The sequence below is a fragment of the Callithrix jacchus genome, chromosome 19 (assembly GCF_049354715.1).
Source record: "Callithrix jacchus isolate 240 chromosome 19, calJac240_pri, whole genome shotgun sequence".
Lineage (NCBI taxonomy): Eukaryota > Metazoa > Chordata > Mammalia > Primates > Cebidae > Callithrix > Callithrix jacchus.
In genome coordinates, this window is record NC_133520.1 from 23,343,855 (window position 1) to 23,364,015 (window position 20,161).

Sequence of the window (20,161 nt, forward strand, 5' to 3'; positions counted from 1 at the left end):
AAACAAAATAAAACAAAAGCCCTCTTTGTATAAATTTCAAAATTTCCCCCTTTTGGAGGATAAAAGACAAAGAGAAGAGAGATGTCCGCTGGCACAGAAACCACCAGTGAGATCACTCCGCCATCCTTTCCCTTGGATCCCTGGGCCTGTCTCCTCCTTGGGGTTCTCTTTTCAACAGCGTCTATTGCCTCCTTCTCTCCTTGGCCACAGGGACGCGTATCCCACGTGTGAGGTGGTGGACGTCCAGCTGTGCTACAATGTGGCCAAGTTAATCTACCTGTGCAAGGAGAGGTGAGAGGTGGGTGGGCCTGCGAGATGCCCACTCCTTCCTTGCTGGCCTCGAATCTCCCAGCGAGGAAGGGAGGAGGGCGGCCATGGACTCCTCCTTCTCCCTTGGCTGATGGTTGAACTGTGGGTGTGGGGGTCCCTGCCACAGGATTATGAATCTGAAGTGTATGCCCCTGCTCCCACCTCTGCAGAAAGAAGACAGAGAAGAGCCTGACCTATTACAGGAACCTGCAGGTGAAGACAGGCCGGCAGACCCTCATCAACCCCAAGCCCTGTGGCCAGTTCTGCTGCTGTGAAGTGCAGGGCTGTGAGTGGGTACGGGTCCCGCTCCTCGGCTGGGAGCGCAGGCATTGGCATGGGGGTGCTCCAGACACTTGGATGGCGCCATGTCATCCCAATGGGATGTATCTTCTGGCAGGAGGATGCAATCTCTTACTACACGCAGATGAAGGACAGGCTGCTGGAGAGGATCACAGAGGAAGAACTCCACGTCCAGGACCAGCCCCTGGGAATGGCCTTCGTCACCTTCCAGGAGAAGTCCATGGCCACCTAGTGAGTGTGGGCACAACCCAGGCCCCTTCTTGGCTAACTACGTGTTCCCCTCCAGATAACTCACTGTCCCTCTTGGGTAGAGATGGTACTGCTCACCCACCATCCCTGGGATTTATCTGTGGTGTTTCCTTCTCTTCCCTCAGCCACCCACACTCACTTCAGCAAGCCCAGTCCATGTTTGTGTGACAGGTGGTGGGAATATGGGCAGCAGCCCTGGAGTGGGTGATTCTGGCTGACCCTGTCGAGTTGATGCAGCCTGGCCTCACTGCTGGCTCTTCCCTGCTGGCCTGGACCCATCCTGTGGGCTCTGTGTGCCAGCCTTCCCCCAGGGGAGACGGAGACACCCTCCTTCCAGACATCTGCCCTGGACCACAGATCTTTCTGTCTGTGGCTCCCCCGGTTCCCACAAATGCAAAGCTGTGGGGAAGACCCCTGGGGCATGCTGGGGCACTCACTGCAGTGGAGAGCTTGGACTGGGGAGTGGCTTTTCACAGTGGCCCTTGGCATGGGGCTCTGGGCTCTCATGCCTGGGATCTGTGTGTCATCTCGCCTTAGGAGCAGCAGGGGGTGGGTCGGGAGAGGGGTGCAGAAAGGAGATGGTCCAGCCACTGCCCCTCCCCCTGCCCTACCTGCCCCCCGGCATTGTGACCCTAAGGATGGACTCACTCAGGACTTCCTGCAGACACTGGGGCAGGAGGAAAGGGGAAGGCATCTGAGGCAGAAGGGGGGCTGCTGGGCTCCTTATGGGAGGCTAAAGGAGGAAAGCCTGTGATCTGTTGAGATGGTGAGTGTCAAGGTGGGAGCCCTGAGGAGGGAAGTTTGGGAACAGGCAGTGTGTAACGTGGTCTAACACTACCCTTGGGCCTGGGGAAGAAGTGACAGAAAGAAAAGGTGAACCACTGGCCTGGCAGTAGCATTGGATCAGAGCTCCAGCTTAACAGGCAGAGTAGAGGAGGATGGCCCTGTGGAAGAGCAGTGTGTTGGGGTGTGCTGCCCTCAGTTTCCTTATCTGTAAAATGGGAACAGTACTCCCTTTCTTGCTGGGTGGTTCGAGGATTAAAGAAAATTCTCCACACAGTGTGCTAGCATGGCGCCTCTTACATAGCATTACTTATAATACACTAATGACAGCAAAGCGAAGGTCCTGTGCCACTGCCTCCCACTCCTACTCAGTCCCCACTTGCCACATGTTGTGTGGTCACCGGAGTAGGCGGGGCCTGGCTGTTTCTACATTTCCTGGCAGCATCCTGAAAGATTTCAACGCCTGCAAGTGTCAGAGCCTTCAGTGCAAAGGTGAGCCCCAGCCGTCCTCCCATAGCAGAGAGCTCTGTACCTCCAAGTGGACAGTCACCTTCGCTGCTGATCCTGAGGACATCTGCTGGTGAGCTCCTAGACCAGGGACACATGGAAGGGAGGCCTGGGTTCCTGGTGGGAGCTGCCCGTCACCTGGAGCACAGCTGTGACCTGGCAGTCAGTGGAGATCACACATCTGCAACTCTCCAGGCCGTGATGCCATGATGTGCTCAGTGTGGCCCAGCTGGGGTGTCCGCCCAGCACTTCCTGCCAGGGTTCCTCCCTGGCATTCACGTGCCGTCCAGCAGAAATATAATGCCACCTCTGCATTTAATTTTAAGTTTCCTACTTAGCCATGCTAAAAAAGTAAAAAGAAACAGTTGGAATTAGTTTTAATAATTTATCTCACCCAGTATATCCAAACTGTTATTTCAACATGCAGTCAATTTTTGAAAAATGTGACATGTTTTACATTCTCTTTTTCACACTTAGTCTTCAAAATATGGTGTGTATTTTACAGTTCTAGCACCTCTCAATTCATACTAGCCACATTTCAAATGCTCAGTTGCTGCATGTGGCTTGTGCAGAGACTTATTTAGGTCCAGTGTCAGCCTGGAGCCATGCTGGTGAGCTGAGCTGTGTCCACGGGGGCCATGGTGAGCCTCCAGCACTGTGTTGAGGGTAAGGGCACCCAGCACAAGCCCCAGTGTGCTGCCTGTCCCGCCCTGCCTCAGCTCCTTGCAGCTGTGCCTTCGATCCTTTGTCCCTGCCTTCCTCCTCCCTGCACCACAGTCCCCTTGGGAAGAATGTGTTATTAGTCACAAAGCATTGCAGATGTGTCTAAGAAATTCCAAGCTCACGAAAGTAATCCTAGCACTTTGAGAGGCTGAGCAAGGCTGTTTGCCTGAGGTCAGGAGTTCAAGACCACCCTGGGCAACATGGTAAAACCCTGTCTCTATTAAAAATGCAAAAAAATTAGCTGGACATGGTACCTGTTGCCTGTAATCCCAGCTACATGGGAGGCTGAGGCAGGAGAATTGCTTGAACCTGGGAGGCAGAGTTTACAGTGAGCTGAGATCACACCACCGCACTCCAGCCTGGGTGACTTAGCCAGACTCTGTCTCCACAAAAGAAAAAATAAGTGCCATGCTGGAGCCTTATTTGGTCTGCTTGGGTGCCCGTGCCGTCTCTTTGGGTATGTTCTGGCCCCCAGACTCTAGCTGGTGAACCACATCTGAGAGAATAGCCTTTGTTCCCTCTGAGCTCACAGGGACCTAAGATTTCGCCTTTCTGTAGCTGAAGGTCAGTGCAGAGAACTTGCCCCCAGGCTAGTCTCTTGGTCCACCTAAATCTGACCTGATCCACCTAAGCCATGAGCACTGGGAGATGAGCCTAAGGACCCGTGTCCCCTCTCCCCTTGCAGGAAGAACCTCTCTATCCAGGGCCTCCGCTGGTGGCTACAGTGGCTGGGCATCAACTTCACCCTCTTCCTGGGGCTGTTTTTCCTGACCACACCCTCCATCATCCTGTCCACCATGGACAAGTTCAATGTCACCAAACCCATCCATGCGCTGAATGTGAGTAACTGTTCTGCAAGGCCCCTCCAAGGAGGGCTGGTGAGAAGAGGGCTTGGTGGGTGGGGAAGGAAGCGGGGACAGGAGTGGGATGTGTGCGGGGAACCACGGGGTCAAGTTGCTGAGTTCACATCCTTCCTTTTAACCTCTAAGCGGGCATGGGCACATTTATTACAATGTCTATATTGTAATGCCACATACGCGCGCGTGCGCGCGCGCACACACACACACACAGATACACACACATGCATACATATTTTAATAGACTTTAAACAATGGTGGAGATATTTGAGTTAAATGAGGTATATTCAGGTTGGTGGAATGTTAATCATCCGTTAAAAATTGTGCAGACTTTGTGGCTCCCATGCAGGGCTCCTGAAGAAGCAGGGATGTGCCAGTGGGGCATCTCTATCATGGACACTACCGGGAGGGGACAGGAAGGAATGAAAAGAGCTTCACTGATTAGGGTGGCAGGAACACAAATTATTTCCTTTACATTTTAGTTGCTAATGACCTTGTTATAAAACTATTTATAGGTTATAAATTATTTTCAAAAATCTTAGATGAAACAATGAGATAACAGTTAAACGCTCCCTCAACTGGCATCTACTCAAAAAGATACTGGGTTCTCAAAAGCAGCTTTGCCGAACCATCTCCCTAAATGTCTTGTCTTTTTAAATTTCACTTTGCATGTGGTTAATCATTCTCTGGGAAAGCACACTGGGCAGGAGGGCCTCCTTGCCCTCACTTTGCCATTCCCTATCTGATGAATTCTGAGCCTCAGTTTTTCATCCAAGAACTGAAGTTAAAACGCTGTATTATATAGCGCATGAGGTTGTCATGATAATCAATGAACTGATGTGTGGTTGAAGCTCTTACCTGACTCGACTCCATAGACAGTTTTAAGCTACCTAAGTATAAATTCAGCAGTTTTGTTTAAGATTTAAAGCAGGTATTATAAATATGCATTCCTTTGCCAATCTTTTAATAGAGGGACTGGCCTATTCTTTTCAGGATGAATCTGCTGATGAGAGCTCCCCTTTGTCCATTTTACATAAACCACACCCTTATTTCATTGTTTCGTGGTTCCAGTGTTGGCTTCTTTAAAGCAAAGGAAGAATTTAGATACTTGTGCAGAGCCATTCTGAATATAGAAACTTCCTAGATCTTATATCCCTTGATCTTTTATCCTTAATTTACTCTTATCTAATTAACAGCATCTTTTTTTAGAAATTGACTTTTATCAAGTCTGCCAAAGTATCCAACTTAGTTTTCAAAGAAAATTTCTCTCTACTTTATGTTCATCTAATCAGTGAAAGTATTAAGTCAATCAGATCATGTAATCACAGTAACAAAAGCAGACTTGTGGACACACACAGTGGAGCCCTGATATGGGGCAGCTGGACCAATGGGAGCTGAGCAGGCTGGCTGGCAGGCAGGCAGGCAGGCAGGCAGGCGAAGCGCCCCCTCCACCCCCGGCCAGGACTCCAGGCCTTCAGTGTTCAGTCTTCCCATGGGATCAGTCATTGGTTTTGTATAGGAAACAGAGAAGGTTATTTAATCTGGTTAGTCAGATAAGTGGAGTTTAGTTGTATGTGAAATTGCTTTCTTTGCTGTGCTGTGAGGAGCTTTACAAATATAAGGTGCTGTTACTGATTATTCAGTCAACATTTATGGTACCAACTCTGTTCCTGGCACAGTGTCGGTTCTGGGGGTCAGATGTGACAGACTTCTACCCTGGGAGTCCCCTGAGTGACCATGTTAATAGGTCATGGCCTCAGAGCCATGTGGGCCACGGCTCTCTATGACTCTCTCTGCCGTGGACCTTTCTCCTAGGACCCGATCATCAGCCAGTTCTTCCCCACCCTCCTGCTCTGGTCCTTCTCGGCCCTGCTCCCCTCCATTGTCTACTACTCTACACTGCTGGAGTCCCACTGGACCAAGTGAGTGCCCCGGAGCCCGGAGGCCCTGCCCCTAAGAAGAATGTCTCTGATCGCTCCCTTGTCCACACCCTTCCCCCAGCTTCTCAGGCAATGGGCACATGGCAGAGGCCTCACTGGGGGTACCTCGAGCATTTGGGGACTGCAAGTGCTCACCTTTGACTTCCTGCAGGTCGGGGGAAAACCAGATCATGATGACCAAAGTCTACATATTCTTGATCTTCATGGTGCTGATCCTGCCCTCCCTGGGTCTCACCAGGTATATGCCACTACCTCCTCTAAATTCAGACTCAGTCATATCAGGAGAGCACTGTCCCTAGGAGAATGAAAATGGTTTGGTAGCAGAAGCAAACCTCTAACAATATCTAAGCCTGTCGCAGCCACTTGGCATGCAGTGGGCTTGTCACTGATTCTTCTGGCAATATGATTATTCTTTAAAAAAGAAAACACCATATTGGTCAGGCTGGTCTTGAACTCCTGACCTCAGGTGATCCACCCACTTCAGCCTCTCAAGTGCTGGGATTACAGGCATGAGACTGTGTCAAAACAAGAAAAAGAAAAAAGGAAAGAAAAAGAAAAAGCTTGGAAATTTCGTGGCTAGACACGGTGGCTTATGCCTGTAATCCTTGCATTTTGGGAGGCAGAGGTGGGCAGATTGCTTGAGCCCAGGAGTCCCAGCCTGGGCAATATGGTAAAACCCCATCTCTACAAAATAAAAAAAAAAAGAAAAGAAAATGAAACTTATCGGCCAGGCGCGGTGGCTCACGCCTATAATCCCAGCACTTTGGGAGGCCGAGGCAGGTGGATCACGAGGTCAAGAGATCAAGAACATCCTGGTCAACAAGGTGAAACCCCGTCTCTACTAAAAATACAAAAATTAGCTGGGCGTGGTGGCATACCTGTAATCCCAGCTACTCGGGAGGCCGAGGCAGGAGAATTGCTTGAACCCAGGAGGTAGAGGTTTCGGTGAGCCGAGATCGTGCCATTGCATTCCAGCCTGGGTAACGAGAGCAAAACTTCGTCTCAGAAAAAAAAAATGAAACTTATCAAGGACCTTCCATCAAGGGAGGGTCTCATCATGGCTTTGTTTATCTCAAGGAAGGAAGTTTCTGTTAGACCGTGACAGGTCATGCCGCAGTAACTGGAGTCACTGAGAACAAAAGTCGATCTCAAGTTTTGGCCTGTGTTTAGAGCAAAAGAAAATGAAAGCCTGTGTAGTGACAACATGGAAGGCTGGAAATAAACTCTTAGGGGATTTCTTTGTTTTTCAGTCTAGATTTTTTCTTCCGGTGGCTGTTTGACAAAACTTCCTCGGAGGCCTCCATCAGGTTGGAGTGAGTATTGCCAAGTTGAGTTCTGGAGCCATGGCCCTGGGTGAAAGTCCCACAGGGGCTGGGGCTGCAGTGGGACAGGAGGGGGCAGTCATAGTCTATGCTTCCGAACAGGCCTGTGCCTCCCCCAGACAGCAGCGCTCGGGGCCTCACCACCACCCTGCCAGGTTCCTGGTAGACACTGTGGGAGCTGACCCACTTTGTGCTATACTTGCAGAAATGTGGTTAATATTTTAGGCCAGAACTCAATTAGCAGTTGTCTCATTCATTCTTTGAAACTTACTGAGCACACAGTCACATGGGGAGAAGGACTTTCTGGGTCTCAGTGGTGCCAGAGAGCGGGGAAAGGAGAATAATAATTACACACGGCAACCAGGATGCCTCTGGGCTCTGGGGATTATTTTTGCCACAGTAGAATTAAACTTATTGCTGATGTATTCTTGTTAATATTTTAAACTTGTACCACGCCCACTTAACAGTAATAGCTATTGTTGGCCGGGCGTGGTGGCTCAAGCCTGTAATCCCAGCACTTTGGGAGGCCGAGGCGGGTGGATCACTAGGTCAAGAGATCGAGACCATCCTGGTCAACATGGTGAAACCCCGTCTCTACTAAAAATACAAAAAATTAGCTGGGCATGGTGGCATGTGCCTGTAATCCCAGCTACTCGGGAGGCTGAGGCAGGAGAATTGCCTGAACCCAGCAGAGGTGGAGGTTGCAGTGAGCCGAGATCGCGCCATTGCACTCCAGCCTGGGTAACAAGAGCAAAACTCCGTCTCAAAAAAAAAAAAATAGTAATAGCTATTGTTTAAGAAGGGAGTATGCCAACTGCTTTATGCATCTTTTTGACACTGAATCTTTACAACGAGCCATGAGGAAGATACTAGTATTCTCTCCATTTTACAGATGAGGAGACTGAGGTTTGGAGCTGTTGAATAACTTGCCCAAGTTTACCCAGCCAGTTAAGGAACAGAGCTGGGATTCAACCCCAGCCCCTACAGACTATATGTTAGGTCTTAATATAGGCCCAAAGCTTGGCTTGACTTTCCTAAAAGAATGTGCTTACCTGTAAGGATGGGGTGAATTGTTTTAAATGAGTTCTTGCTGAGTAAGCTGATGAGTTGGGAGCTGGCAGCTGTGAGAGACACACGTACATACAGCCAGCAATTGTCTAGGTTGACAGTGACTTTCAGATAGACAAATCTAGTGACCACCTCAGTCCTCATCTTCTGTGGTCTGTCAGCCACATCTGACACATTTTTCCCAGCCTTCCTCCTCGAAGCTCTGCCTTGGCTCTCTCATCCTGTGGCATCTTCTTCTCAGCCTCCTTGGTGGGTACTCTAGATTTTGGCTGCCTGAAGGCTCAGCCCCCAGTTCTGGGTCCACACTGCCTCTCTAGGTGACCACAGCTGAACCCACAGCTTCCGTGCCTTGAGACTGCTCCTGAATTAACTGTTATGGACAACATCCACATTTATGTCTCTAGCCTATACCTCCAGGCTACTAACCCAGCTGCCCACCTGAAACTCCACTTGGAGTTTGCCTGGGTCCCACAGATGTTACCTGCCAAAACCAGACTCCTGACTTTTACTCCCAAATCTGCTGCTCTACAACTTTCCCCATTCCATGATGTTTTTCCAATTGTTTTGGCAAAACCCTTGAGGTTCACCTCATTTTCTTTCTATCCCTGCCATGCCACACCCAGCCTATCAGCAAATCCTGACCGCTCTCTCTCTCAAGTAGATCGAGAATCTCACCACCTCCATCACAACCACCCTCATCCTGCATGGGGATGACACAGCAACTATCTGTGTCATTGCCCTGAGCCCGCCCTCAGCCCCTTTCAGCCTTGTCTCCTGCCTCCACCAGCCCCCTGCTGTTCTGCCCCACCTGCCCTTTTGTTCTTACTGGATGTGCCACTGAGCCTCAGCCTCTTCAGGCGACTTATATTGACATGTTATTCCCTTTTCCTGGAATCCTGTCTTCCCAGGTTTGGGATGACTTGTTTCCTCACTTCCTTCACATCTCTGCACAAATATCACCTAGTAAGAAAGGCTCCTCCGACCCCTGTATAACGTAGAAACCCTCTCTGCTTTATCTCCTCTGCAGCACTCGCCACCCTGGCATATGGAATATGTGTGTGTTTGCTTGTTTGTGCCCCCAGCTAGAATGTGAACTTCAAGGGAGTGGGTGGGGCTGGGGCACTGTTCTGTTCTCAAGGCCTAGAAGGGTGCTTGGCACACAGATGTGTTCCCAGATATGTGCTGAGTGAAGGAAAGAGTTGACAGCCCTTCCAGGGGCTTTCTGCTCCTGCCCAGCCTAGGGGCCCCTACTCTCCCTCCAAGAGCGGCTCTCAGCTCACCGACCTGGGCCCGGGTTCCCCCAGGTGCGTCTTCCTGCCGGACCAGGGCGCCTTCTTTGTGAACTATGTCATCGCCTCAGCCTTCATCGGTAACGGCATGGAGCTGCTGCGGCTGCCGGGCCTCATCCTCTACACCTTCCGCATGATCATGGCTAAGACGGCTGCCGACCGCAGGAACGTCAAGCAGGTGCCTTCCCCTGGGCCCAGGGCTGTGCCTCTGACTCCCTACCCTGTCCCCCTTTCCTGACCTGAGATCCTCTCATCCCCACTACCCCCACTAGTGATAGCATTTACCCAGCCACCCACTAGGGTGGGCACTGGGCTAAGTGCTTCTCAAACCCAGGCCCACGCAGGCACGGCCTCCAGCCTCTGCTCTAGCTCACAGGCTAGAGGAGAGAGCCTGGGACTCTGGCATTTGAAACAGTTTGACCGCACACATACAAACAACTCAAACCAACAGACTCCTTTTCCCTGCGCACCCATTTGCGTAAATTCTTAGTCGTACCCCAGATGTCAAAGGCATTTTTGGCTTGTGGCATTTATTCCAGGATTCCCTAAATTGGAGGGTGTGGGATTCTCTTTTCTTCTCTGCCACGGTGGGCACTGTGCGAGGAAAGTGGGAGAAGTGTTGCATTCCCTCATTTCATCCTTAGTCCCTTAGGAGCTGGGCACTGCTAGTATCCCTGTCTCAAAGAGGCATGAGCTAAGCTGGCCCAGATCCTGTCCTAGAAGGGCTGGAATCTCGTGGACTCACTTACAGTTCATCCTCCAACCACCTCTTCGCTCCAGGGGTGCAAACGCCTGTTGGGTGGACAGGATCGGAACAAAGGGAGCACTAGCAAACACGCATCACTATGCCTCAGGAAGGCTGGGTGCGCCGAGTGAAGTGGGGCGGCTGGGAGGGATACGAAGGACCTCGGGAGGTGGGGAGCCACGCATCTATTTCCAAAGCCCTCCTCCACCCTGCTCTCCCCTCACCACTTGGAGAGCACAAAAGGGTGTTTGAGGTGGAACAAGCCCACGAGCTGCTCACCACCTCCTCCTCCCAGAACCAGGCCTTCCAGTACGAGTTTGGAGCCATGTATGCATGGATGCTGTGTGTCTTCACTGTCATCATGGCCTACAGCATCACCTGTCCCATCATTGCACCATTTGGTGAGTGGCCCTGGAGCCTGTCCCAGGGTACGTGGACGGCTGATTGCAGCAAGCCTCTCAGAGACAGCTATCACCAGGGTGTTATGATGTTCCCAAAACCATAGTCACAAGAACCACAAGCTGCCCAAGATCCAGTGACACCAAATTTCATTCATTTCTTTCTTTGTCTGTTTTGAGACAGGGCCTCATGCTGACACCCAGGCTGGAGTACAGTGGCATGATCTTGGCTCGCTGCAACCCCCACCTCCCAGGCTCAAGCCAACCTCCCACCTCAGCCTCCTGAGTAGCTGGGATTACAGGTGCCCACCATCATGCCTGGCTAATTTTTTGTATTTTTAGTAGAGACAGAGTTTCACCATGCTGGCCTGGCTGGTCTCAAACTCCTGACCTCAGGTGATCTGCTTGCCTCGGCCTCCCAAAGTGCTGGGATTACAGGCATGAGCCACAGCGCCCAGCCTCATTCATTTTTAAATGAATTCCTCCCACTGGCTCCAGCTAGGACCTCTCTCAGTACTTCTGGTCGGAGGTTCTCTGCCCGCTGACCACGTCGTTCATGGTCGATTTCTTTAGCAGCAAGTAAGACAGTGCCATAGTCACAGTCACAGCTCTTGTGCTGCTTTCACTCTGGCAGATGGTTGCCTCCACGTGGGTTACCACATTTAATTCTCACCTCATCCTACAGGGCAGGTCTTGTTTCTATTCCTCCTCCACAGATGAAGAACTTCATATGTTATTAGTAAGCAGGAGAACCAGAATTTGAACTCAGGACTATTTGACTTTAAAGGCCAAGGTCCTGGCCACTGAAATAAACCATCTGGAACTGGCAGATGAATGAAAGACTAGAAGAAAAGAGAAAACCCAAGAGACTGTTGGCAGTAATAGCTGAGGACGAGGGGGAGAAGTTGTTTTAGTTTTCTCTGTATATGCTCTTGTGTCGTTTTAAAAATCTACAGTATTAACACTTTCAAAACAAAATTAATTTTTCCAAAAAGAACCTGGGCCTGGGCGCAGTAGCTCACCCCTATAATCCCAGCACTTCGGGAGGACAAGGCAGGTGGATCACCTGAGGTCAGGAGTTTGGCCAACATGGTGAAACCCTCTTTCTACTAAAAATACAAAAAATTAGCCAGGCCTGGTGATGGATGCCTGTAATCCCAGCTACTTGGGAGGCTGAGGCAGGAGAATCGCTTGAATCCAGGAGGTGGAGGGTGCAGTGAGCCAAGATTGCACCACTGTACTCCAGCCTAGGCAACAAAAATGAAACTCTGTCTCAAAAACAACAAAAAACTGGCATAATAGAAAAGGCAGCACCCACCTTCTGGTGGTTCCTGCTGTGCGCTCCTGTGCCACCACTGGGGTAAGACCCTTGGGCTTCATTCTCTGTTGACTGATGAGGGCGGGGTGTCGGAGCACTGACATACTTGGGGTCTCAGCATGGGAAGGGCTGTGGAGAAACTGAGGCCAGGCATCCAAGTATGAAACAGCCTCTTTCCAAGACGATCCTGGAATGTTAGTGTTCCTTGGGGACAGGATCACAGACACCGCAACGCCCTTGGAATCACATGAGGAAGCAGGTAGGAGAGAGAAAAAACTAGCAGCCAAAGGTGCAGGATGCCTCATTTTGTGTTCAAGCAGTAGAGCAGCAGCCCCAGCCCCTAAAAGGAAGAGGGCAGAGGCACCCCTGTGACCCCGTGAGGTTTCCAGCTAACAGCCCCATGCCCTGCAGGCCTGATCTACATCCTGCTCAAGCACATGGTGGACCGGCATAATCTCTACTTCGTCTACCTCCCAGCCAAGCTGGAGAAGGAGATCCACTTTGCTGCTGTGAATCAGGCCTTGGCAGCCCCCATCCTGTGCCTCTTCTGGCTCTACTTCTTTTCCTTCCTGCGTCTGGGTGAGCAGCCCTTCCAACCTGGGGCCAGCCTTTGGCCTCCCATCCCTGCATCCACAGCAGCCAGTCAGTTTTCATAGCATCAGCTTGGCATCTAGTCAGAATGTGGTGCCCAGAGTAAGGGCTAGTTAGGCGTCCAATCAAAACATGATACTGGGGGTCAGGGCTGGTTGGGTGTGGTGTTGACAGCCTAGCTCCTAAGGTAGCCCAAGTGCAGGTGTAACCCTTGTGAAGGCCTGGTCGATTGTCCCATGCATCCCTAGAGAGAAGACTGCCTTTATCAGCTGTGCAGGGACTGACCCAGAGGAGATGGGGAAGCTAATCCACATTGCCCTTTGTGGGTGGTGGATGGGCCCAGCTCCCTGTACCTCCTGGCATGGAAGTGGTGGGGACATGGAGGAGGGAAAACTGGCACTCCTGGGAAAAGACATGTCTGACCCGGTCAGACTGGGGATGTGGGAGTGTCCATCCTACCTAGCCCAGGGCCGGGAGACTGGAGGGAATGGACCCAAGCAAAAAGGCTGGCGAATTGCCATTGACTTGGCGTCCCAGTACCTGAAATCTGACCAGGGATGATGCCAGCCATTCAGTGGGTCCCTCTGTGCTCCTGGCTGTGAAGACACCATCCTTGCTGCTGGAGTTGAGGGGTGGGGCGGGGGGTTAGGCTTTGCCTTGATTTTCTGCCTGAGGGAGAAGTCACGGGCAGTTTCAGCACCAGGTGTGGCCCTTCCTCAGCCGGGTGAAGGTAGGTGGCAGCCCCTCCCCACCCAGCCCCAAGGCCGGCCACCCTCTGTCCCCAGGTCTGAAGGCCCCCGCCACTCTGTTCACCTTCCTGGTGGTGCTGCTCACCATCCTGGTCTGCCTGGCTCACACCTGCTTTGGATGCTTCAAGCACCTCAGTCCTCTGAACTACAAAGTAAAGGCCCGTCCCCACTGCCCGGCAAGGCCCTGGGAGGAGGTGGTGGGGTGGGCTCACTCTCACCCCTCCCACCCTCAACACAGCAGCAGCCTTCTCCGTGGGAAAGGCGTGGGTGGTTGGGTGCCATGTGTAGCTTCCCTTCCTCCCCTCATCCCTGCACTCCCCCACCCCATCCTCTCTCGGGCTGCCGGGGAGCTTGGTGCCAGCTGGTACTATTATTCTGGGTGTTAATAGTCTGTGTGTTTGGAGGGTGTTCGTTCATAGGGATCAGTTTTGTTTATCATTGCAAGTTTTTGCTGTTTTCTGCAGACAGAAGAGCCCACAAGCGACAAAGGAAGTGAGGCAGAGGCTCATGTGCCCCCACCGTTCACAGTAAGCCGTCTGTGCCCTTCACCCCATGAGATTGTCACCCTTTTTCGGTCTGGTTGTAACAGTCTCGGCCAGATGGGCCTTGGCAAATGTGCTTTGATCATCTCTTGCTAAGATCACATGGCAGCCAAATTTGTGAATTAATGGCAGAGAAGGAATCCCAGTCCCTCTGGGTGTTTTAACCTGCATATTTGAAACTGTTGAGATAATGAGTCTTGTCTGGATTTGTGCCCATCCCCCTTGGTTTCAGTTTCCTGCTCTCTTTCCTCTGCATATATAATACCTGGTGAGTTGGGGCGTCAGTGAAGGCACACTGTAAGGTGCTAGCGTTGGATGGGTGCTAGGTTCGCTTTATCGTCAGTGACGAACCTGCCTGTGTGAGTTCCTCCACTAGGCTCCAAGAGGGTGTCAGACAGACTTCCTCTGAATTCAAGAAATGAACACTGTGCCTGCTTCAGAGGAAGACCCCAATGGAAGAAAGACACAGGGCTCCTTCCCTCCCTGGTTCTCCCTGCACATGGCCTCCAGGGTCCTGCTCCTAGGCTGGGGCTGGGAAGGGAAAGCAGAGCCCCAGGGTTCCAGAGCTGTGACCACTGGCCTTCCTGACAGCCGGGGCCAGGGCAGAGCCGATCTCATCTGCAGGATTCTTTCTGGTGGCTGCCTCCCAGGTGTCAGGCTCTCTTATCGGTGTCTGTCCTTGGACAAGCCCCAAAAGAGGGAGGGCCTCAAAAAGACTCATTACCGAGAGACACCTGTGGCTGTGCTGGCCAGGCAGGGAACACGCAGGACAGGTGGACAATGTCAAGCCCTCAGCCAGGGCCTTGGGAGGAGTGGAGCAGGGCTCTGTACCCTGGGTCAGTGGCTGGAGCCTGGAATTGGGAGGAAATGAAACTCAAGACAGATTCGTTGAGCATCCTGGGGGTCCCAGGGCAGCACTTGAAGCCCACCTGTATAGGTAGACTTGTTCTATAAAGAGAAATCCTCCTAGAATCCAGGGCTATGTTTTGTTTCTTCTGAGAAACTGCCCTCCTGTGCTTCCTTCTGTGATCATGAGAACTGTGTAGTTGTGCTTTCTCTTTTGCCCTGGCTGCTAGGAAATTCTGCAGGTGGCATATTTTGGGTCCTAATGTCCTAAATTGATGTTGCTGTTTCTTTGTATGTCCTTTATGGCCACTGTCTGTGTCCTCCTGTTGGGAGAAGGGCAGGAGGGGAGGGATCCAGGGTGGAATCTCATGCCTGCCCCAATCCAAGCACAAATCCATTTGCTGACAGCCCTACGTGCCTCGGATTCTGAACGGCTTGGCCTCGGAGAGGACAGCGCTGTCCCCGCAGCAGCAGCAGACCTATGGTGCCATCCACAACATCAGCGGAACTCTCCTGGGGCAGTGCTCGGCCCAGAGCTCCGTGGACAATGTGGCTGCTACCCCCCAGGAGGCCTGAGGCCAGGTGAGCTGCCAGCTGGGCCAGGCTCAGGGGAGCCTGTGGGGTGAGGAGACAGGTAAAGCAGCCTGACTCCCAAGTTCATGACTTCTTCCCGTCTGTTTTAGGTCCCTCTGCTCTGAAAAGGTTCATCCAGAATGGCCTGGGGCTCAGGCCCTTGGCTGAGTGGGAACGTGTTGGGACTGCCCAGCTGAGCCATTGGGTGCCGATCTTTTCTAGTCCCAGCCATGGTGAGGGGAGTGCTTGCAGGCCTCTCCCCTCCCTTGCTCACCCCAGTTACCCCCCGGCACAAGCTTCCAGTTCTGCAGGTGGGGGGACATCCCCAGTAGTTTATCGCCGAAACCACGTGGTGGACTTTTGCTCCCCAGACTGATGAGTCCAGGAGAATATATGGAGAGAGATGTAACCAGGGGAAGGCCTCCTTCCTTCTGAGCACACACACTGCCCACCCCTCTGTAGGCACACGCATAACTGATAACCAAAGAGATGCTGCAGTCCAGTCTGAGGTCTGGCTGGGCGTCCAGCTCCCCACTCCACGGCTAGTCCCTCCCCAGCCAGGCAGCCCCTCCAGGCTGCACCCAGACCCTGTGTGCCTCGGATTTGGAAGGGTAGTGAGCTGTGGGGAGCAGGCTGGGAGGCAGCCAGTGTTCCTGCAGCTGTGCACACACCTCTACATCCTGCTAGGGTTCTGTGTTTGTTTTTGTATCGCATTGTCGGGGACACTCTGGCCGGGTCAGGGTCACCCCACAGGCAGGGACAAGGACCACGCATAAAGTGCCCATTAGACCATGGTTAAGATCCAGCCTCTCCCACCTCTTGGGGGCTCTGTGCAGCACTCACCACCCCCCTCCAAGGACAGCATGGTTGGCACACAGGAGGGGGTGCCTGGGCTGGGTGCAAGGCCATCCCACTGCCCTTGAGCTGCGGCTCTGGCAGGAAGAAGGGGCTGTCCCTCTTCTATCTCCTGGGGATCCCTGGGGATGGGATATAACTGAACTTCTGCCTGAGAAGCCTCCTCCCTGCTGCCTCCAGGGGGCACTAAGGCGCAAGCCTTTGCTGTGGGGGCCGGAGGGGGTGCGGAAGAGCAGGTTCAGCCTCCCTGCAGCCCAACTGGACCAGGGCCTTGGTGCCTCTGCAGGCCCTGCCTGAACCTGTCTGCTGGTCTTGTGGGCCTGGGCCTTCTCACTCGGGGACCCTCTTGGCGCTGATTTGCCCCCGTGGTGCGGCCAGTGCTGCCTCTGCTCCAGCCACCCTGGCGCTGGAAGGGGTGGGGCATTTGCCATGGGTCGGGTGCAGCATAGTCCTGGCCAGCGGCCTCATCCCCAGCCAGCCTCCCGTGCCTTGGCCAGAAAGGAGGGACCTGCCAGCTCTGCTTGGACAACGGGCCCCCTGTGGGGTCGGGGTATACTCATATCACTGGGTTCCAGCTGCTGTTAGAAATAAAGTCATTTATTATCAAGGAAGGCCATGTTGCTTACCATATGGGGTGGGGGGCTGGGGAGTGAGTTTGGAGGGGTGAGGGGGTGAGCGTGGGCTCCCAGCACAGGCAGGGGATGGAGGCAGACTCATTCCTCAGAAAAGGAGTATCTTCCCCAAGAAAAGCCTGGAGGGTACTTGGGGGTTGTGGGGGGAGGAGGTCACTGCCGCTCTAGCACTGACAGAAACTTGCGGATGTCCTGGGCGAGCAGGTCTGGCTCCTCAAAGGCTGCAAAGTGGCCCCCACGAGCCATGTAGGAATAGGAGATGAGCTTCGGGTACTTGAGCCTTACCCACTTTTCAGGCGTGTGGATTAACTCAGAAGGGAAGGCAGAGAAGCCAGTGGGCACGTAGACCTTCATCCTGGAAGCCACAGGGATCCCATGGAAGGCTGAGGCTGTGGCCCTGCGCCTTCCCCCAATTCCCCGCTTCCTGCACAGCAGGGGGTTCAAGGGCCTGAGGGGCAAGATCAACCTGCCACCCACAAGGAGCCATAGAGAAAAGGACAGATTCAGGGTCTCAACCACCCTCCCCTCATTAAGGGCCCTCTCTCTTCTGGGAGGGCCACACAGGCAAGGACATGGGACAGCCTCTAACTCCCCACCTTTGAGGGCCTCCATGTGAGACTCAGAAATCCCAGAACCATCAGTGCCACACCAGACCAGCATCCTGGACTGGGGGGAGGCACTAGGCCACCCGGGAGCCAGGCATGTGATCCTTCCCCGAAGGTTTTCTCCAAACACCCCACCTTTAGTATTCTTATCCAAGGGCCCCTGGGGCACTTGCAGGCAGGGTTATACTTATCCCATCACCAAATGCCCTTCCTGGAGTTCAAGACCGGCCGCCACCTGCCCCCAGCCTCAGTCCCCTGCTCTCAGCTCAGCCAGGCTCACCGCTCATGCTTCTGGGTCATCCAGCCCTGTCCCAGGTTCTCCTTGTAGAAGCGCTGGGAGGAGACGATGGTTCCTGTTGTCCAGTAGAGCATGACGTTGGTCAGCAAGTCGTCCAGGGAGAACTTCCTGGGAACACAAGGCCCCACTCTCAGTGACAGATGCAGTTGTGTGACAAAGGGCAGCCAGAAAGTCCTGTACATGCCAGGCCCTGCCCACACGGCTTCCCTCCTCAGACCTCATGCAAGGTGTGTGGTATCCCCTTGTCACAGGCAGGCTGCACCCTTGGCATCAGACTGGAGAGCATGCATTTAGCTCAAGTGTCTCTTGTCACCCCAAGGCCCTCCCCCACCTGCCTCGCCTCTACACATCCGTCCCCTCTCTCCTGCCGCTGACCTCTCCTACCCTCCCCTCAACCCTGCACCGTGAAACTGCTCAGGGCACCAGCTATAGGGTGACCCCATACCAGGTAGCATCTTCTAAGCTCCTTACCTTCATTTAATTCCTGTTTTCCTCGGAGCAGCCTGTGGGACATAGGTACTACTATCTCCATTTTACTTATTAAGTGGAGAATCCAAACCTAGGCAGCCTGAGTCCAGGATGCACACTCCACAGCCCATCTTCCACTCTTCCCAAAGCAGGCGTTCCCAACCCCACTTCCTCTCTAAAACCTTGGTCTCTAGCAAGAGCCATATCGAGCAGGGACAGAGATTAAGGGAACAGCCTTTTCAACGCCATGTTGGTGGCAAAATAAAAACTGGTCAATGAAAGCTCGTTACAGTACACACGTAAACTCTGTGACCTGGCTTTCTGCAAGTCGGCCAAGTGCTTCCATCTCCCTTTCAGCTGTGCCCGCAGCTTGAAAACTACAACCGCCATTTCCACCCTAGCGTGTGCCTGTTCTTTCTGGAACATGGATCATATCCTGTCCCCCTCTGTTCAGGGCTTTGGTGCTCCCTGTAACCTGGAGCCAGAGCTGCAGGAGTGGCCCAGCAGGATAGTCTGGTGAGGCCTCATATTCGGCTCCAGGAGCAGGCCACACCCCTTGCCAAGGTGGTCCTGCAGGAGCTCCATCAACTCCTGGGTCCTGCTGAATGTAGGGTAGGGGAAACAGATCCTAGAGAAAGGACCTGCTGAGCCTCCTTGAGGAGGTGAGGACCTGCCTGCAGGAATGAGTTTGCTTGCGGTCTGGCCCCAGTGTACCTGCTTCAACCTCTCAACAAGTCACCCTTTCCAAGCACCATTTCCTTGCATTTTTATTGCTTTTCTCTTTGCCTAAATTTCCCTCCTCCATCCAGCAAACTCCTACTCATCCTCCAAGGCCCAAATCAGATACATTCTCCCGGTCATTTCCTGTCTCTGCCACTTAGACAAAGAGAATCCTCCTTCCACTGGACTCCCAGTCCTTTGCATGTATCTTCCAAGCTCATTCAACGTCTATTTACTGGGCACCCACTATCACCTGGTACTGTTGTAGGTGATGGGGCTACAGCATGGTCAAGACAGGATCCGTACCCCCAAGGTGGGATTCAGTCTCATTTTGCTCTCTCTTTCCCATCCCCAGCACTCTCTGTATCACTGAAGGAATAAAGGGATGGGCCCTGGAAAGGGTGGGTCAGAGCTGACCTTGGTGAAGGCTGAGTCAGGCCACAGAGCTGACATGGAGTCGGGCATGTTGAGGATATAGCCTCTAAGGCTCTGGGAGATGTGACAGCCTCCCCTGTCTTTCTGTGACCACCTCCTGGAACATGCAGTCATGTGGCCCCGATGCCAGGCTCTCCAGGGAGTCAGGAGGAAAAGCCCAGATGCTCTTGCCAATAACGTGGTACCTGCTGCCCTCTGGGCTCCCTAATCCCCGAAGGGGCCTGGTCAGCAAAAGCAGCACAAGCAGGTGAGCCTGCACCTAGTCCTGATCACCCACTGTGAGGCTGGGAGCAACTCACCAGGCCTCCTCACCCAAAAAATGCAGGTACCTTAGTCACAGGGTAAGGATTTGTAAGAAAGCCAACAATAGAAACAATTTGCTGAGTGCCCCATGCAAAGCAACCAGATATGGGGATGAAGAGGGTGAGGAGGCTGAGGGTGGCTGCTGGGACCAGGGTCTCACCTTTCCAGGCCTCCATCCTCCAGGTATCGGAATTCCGTATTGGTCCAGGTGGAAAACTTCTCTAGGATATAGGCGGCCAGGCCCACAGGAGAGTCACTCAGAGCACAGCCTGATGTGTGAAGAAGGGAGACTCAGGCCTCGGGACCAGGGAGCTGGAGCTGCAGGTGTGAGGTGTGACACTGGCCGCACAGGGCGGGGCTGTGGGCAGGAAGCCACGTTTGAACACAGGCCTGCCCTAACTCCTGGGTGCTCACATGCCTCGCTTCCTTAACTTTCTACCTCGGCTTCCTCATCTGATAAACAGAAATGATGCTTTCCCACTGTCTCCCAGCGCTTTGCACACTGCCTGCTCAGCTTCCCTCAAACTGAAGGGTCCATGCCTCTGCATTTGGTGGGGTCCCACTGAGAAGTATATACAAGCACTATTTTTAAAAAGGTGAGGTTCTTCAGTCTGTGCTGATTCATGAAACATGAGACGCCACCTAAAAAGTCTAAAATAGGGGATCAGTTACAAGTAAATATTGATATACTCATAAGCCAAAATACTGTGCAGTCATTAAAAATGACTGGGACAGG

At 52.8% G+C, this 20,161-nt stretch overlaps 2 protein-coding genes across 18 annotated transcripts in view; one reads left to right on the top strand and one right to left on the bottom strand.

Moving 5' to 3' along the window:
• Positions 1-16,571, top strand: part of TMEM63A (transmembrane protein 63A) — a 36,228-nt gene extending 19,657 nt beyond the window's left edge. For 9 of the 15 annotated variants that reach the window (XM_035280936.3, XM_017966488.4, XM_035280937.3 and 6 more), the window contains 15 exons: positions 211-291; positions 480-603; positions 707-840; positions 2,084-2,221; positions 3,557-3,710; positions 5,544-5,650; positions 5,820-5,906; positions 6,919-6,981; positions 9,363-9,525; positions 10,388-10,493; positions 12,220-12,387; positions 13,185-13,300; positions 13,613-13,675; positions 14,945-15,118; positions 15,220-16,571. In XM_035280936.3, coding sequence (XP_035136827.3) covers positions 211-291; positions 480-603; positions 707-840; positions 2,084-2,221; positions 3,557-3,710; positions 5,544-5,650; positions 5,820-5,906; positions 6,919-6,981; positions 9,363-9,525; positions 10,388-10,493; positions 12,220-12,387; positions 13,185-13,300; positions 13,613-13,675; positions 14,945-15,112 — 1,672 coding nt within the window. In that variant the 3' untranslated portion in view covers positions 15,113-15,118; positions 15,220-16,571. The remainder of the gene's footprint in view (positions 1-210; positions 292-479; positions 604-706; positions 841-2,083; positions 2,222-3,556; positions 3,711-5,543; positions 5,651-5,819; positions 5,907-6,918; positions 6,982-9,362; positions 9,526-10,387; positions 10,494-12,219; positions 12,388-13,184; positions 13,301-13,612; positions 13,676-14,944; positions 15,119-15,219) is intronic. The other 6 variants (XM_054248074.2, XM_078356723.1, XM_035280942.3 and 3 more) reach the window with 3 other exon arrangements.
• The window catches only part of EPHX1 (epoxide hydrolase 1), a 37,204-nt gene continuing 33,583 nt past the window's right edge, over positions 16,541-20,161 (bottom strand). For all 3 annotated transcript variants that reach the window (XM_002760595.7, XM_078356724.1, XM_008985319.5), the window contains exons 7-9: positions 19,586-19,694; positions 17,482-17,607; positions 16,541-16,951 (exon numbers count right to left, since the gene is read on the bottom strand). In XM_002760595.7, coding sequence (XP_002760641.1) covers positions 16,750-16,951; positions 17,482-17,607; positions 19,586-19,694 — 437 coding nt within the window. In that variant the 3' untranslated portion in view covers positions 16,541-16,749. The remainder of the gene's footprint in view (positions 16,952-17,481; positions 17,608-19,585; positions 19,695-20,161) is intronic.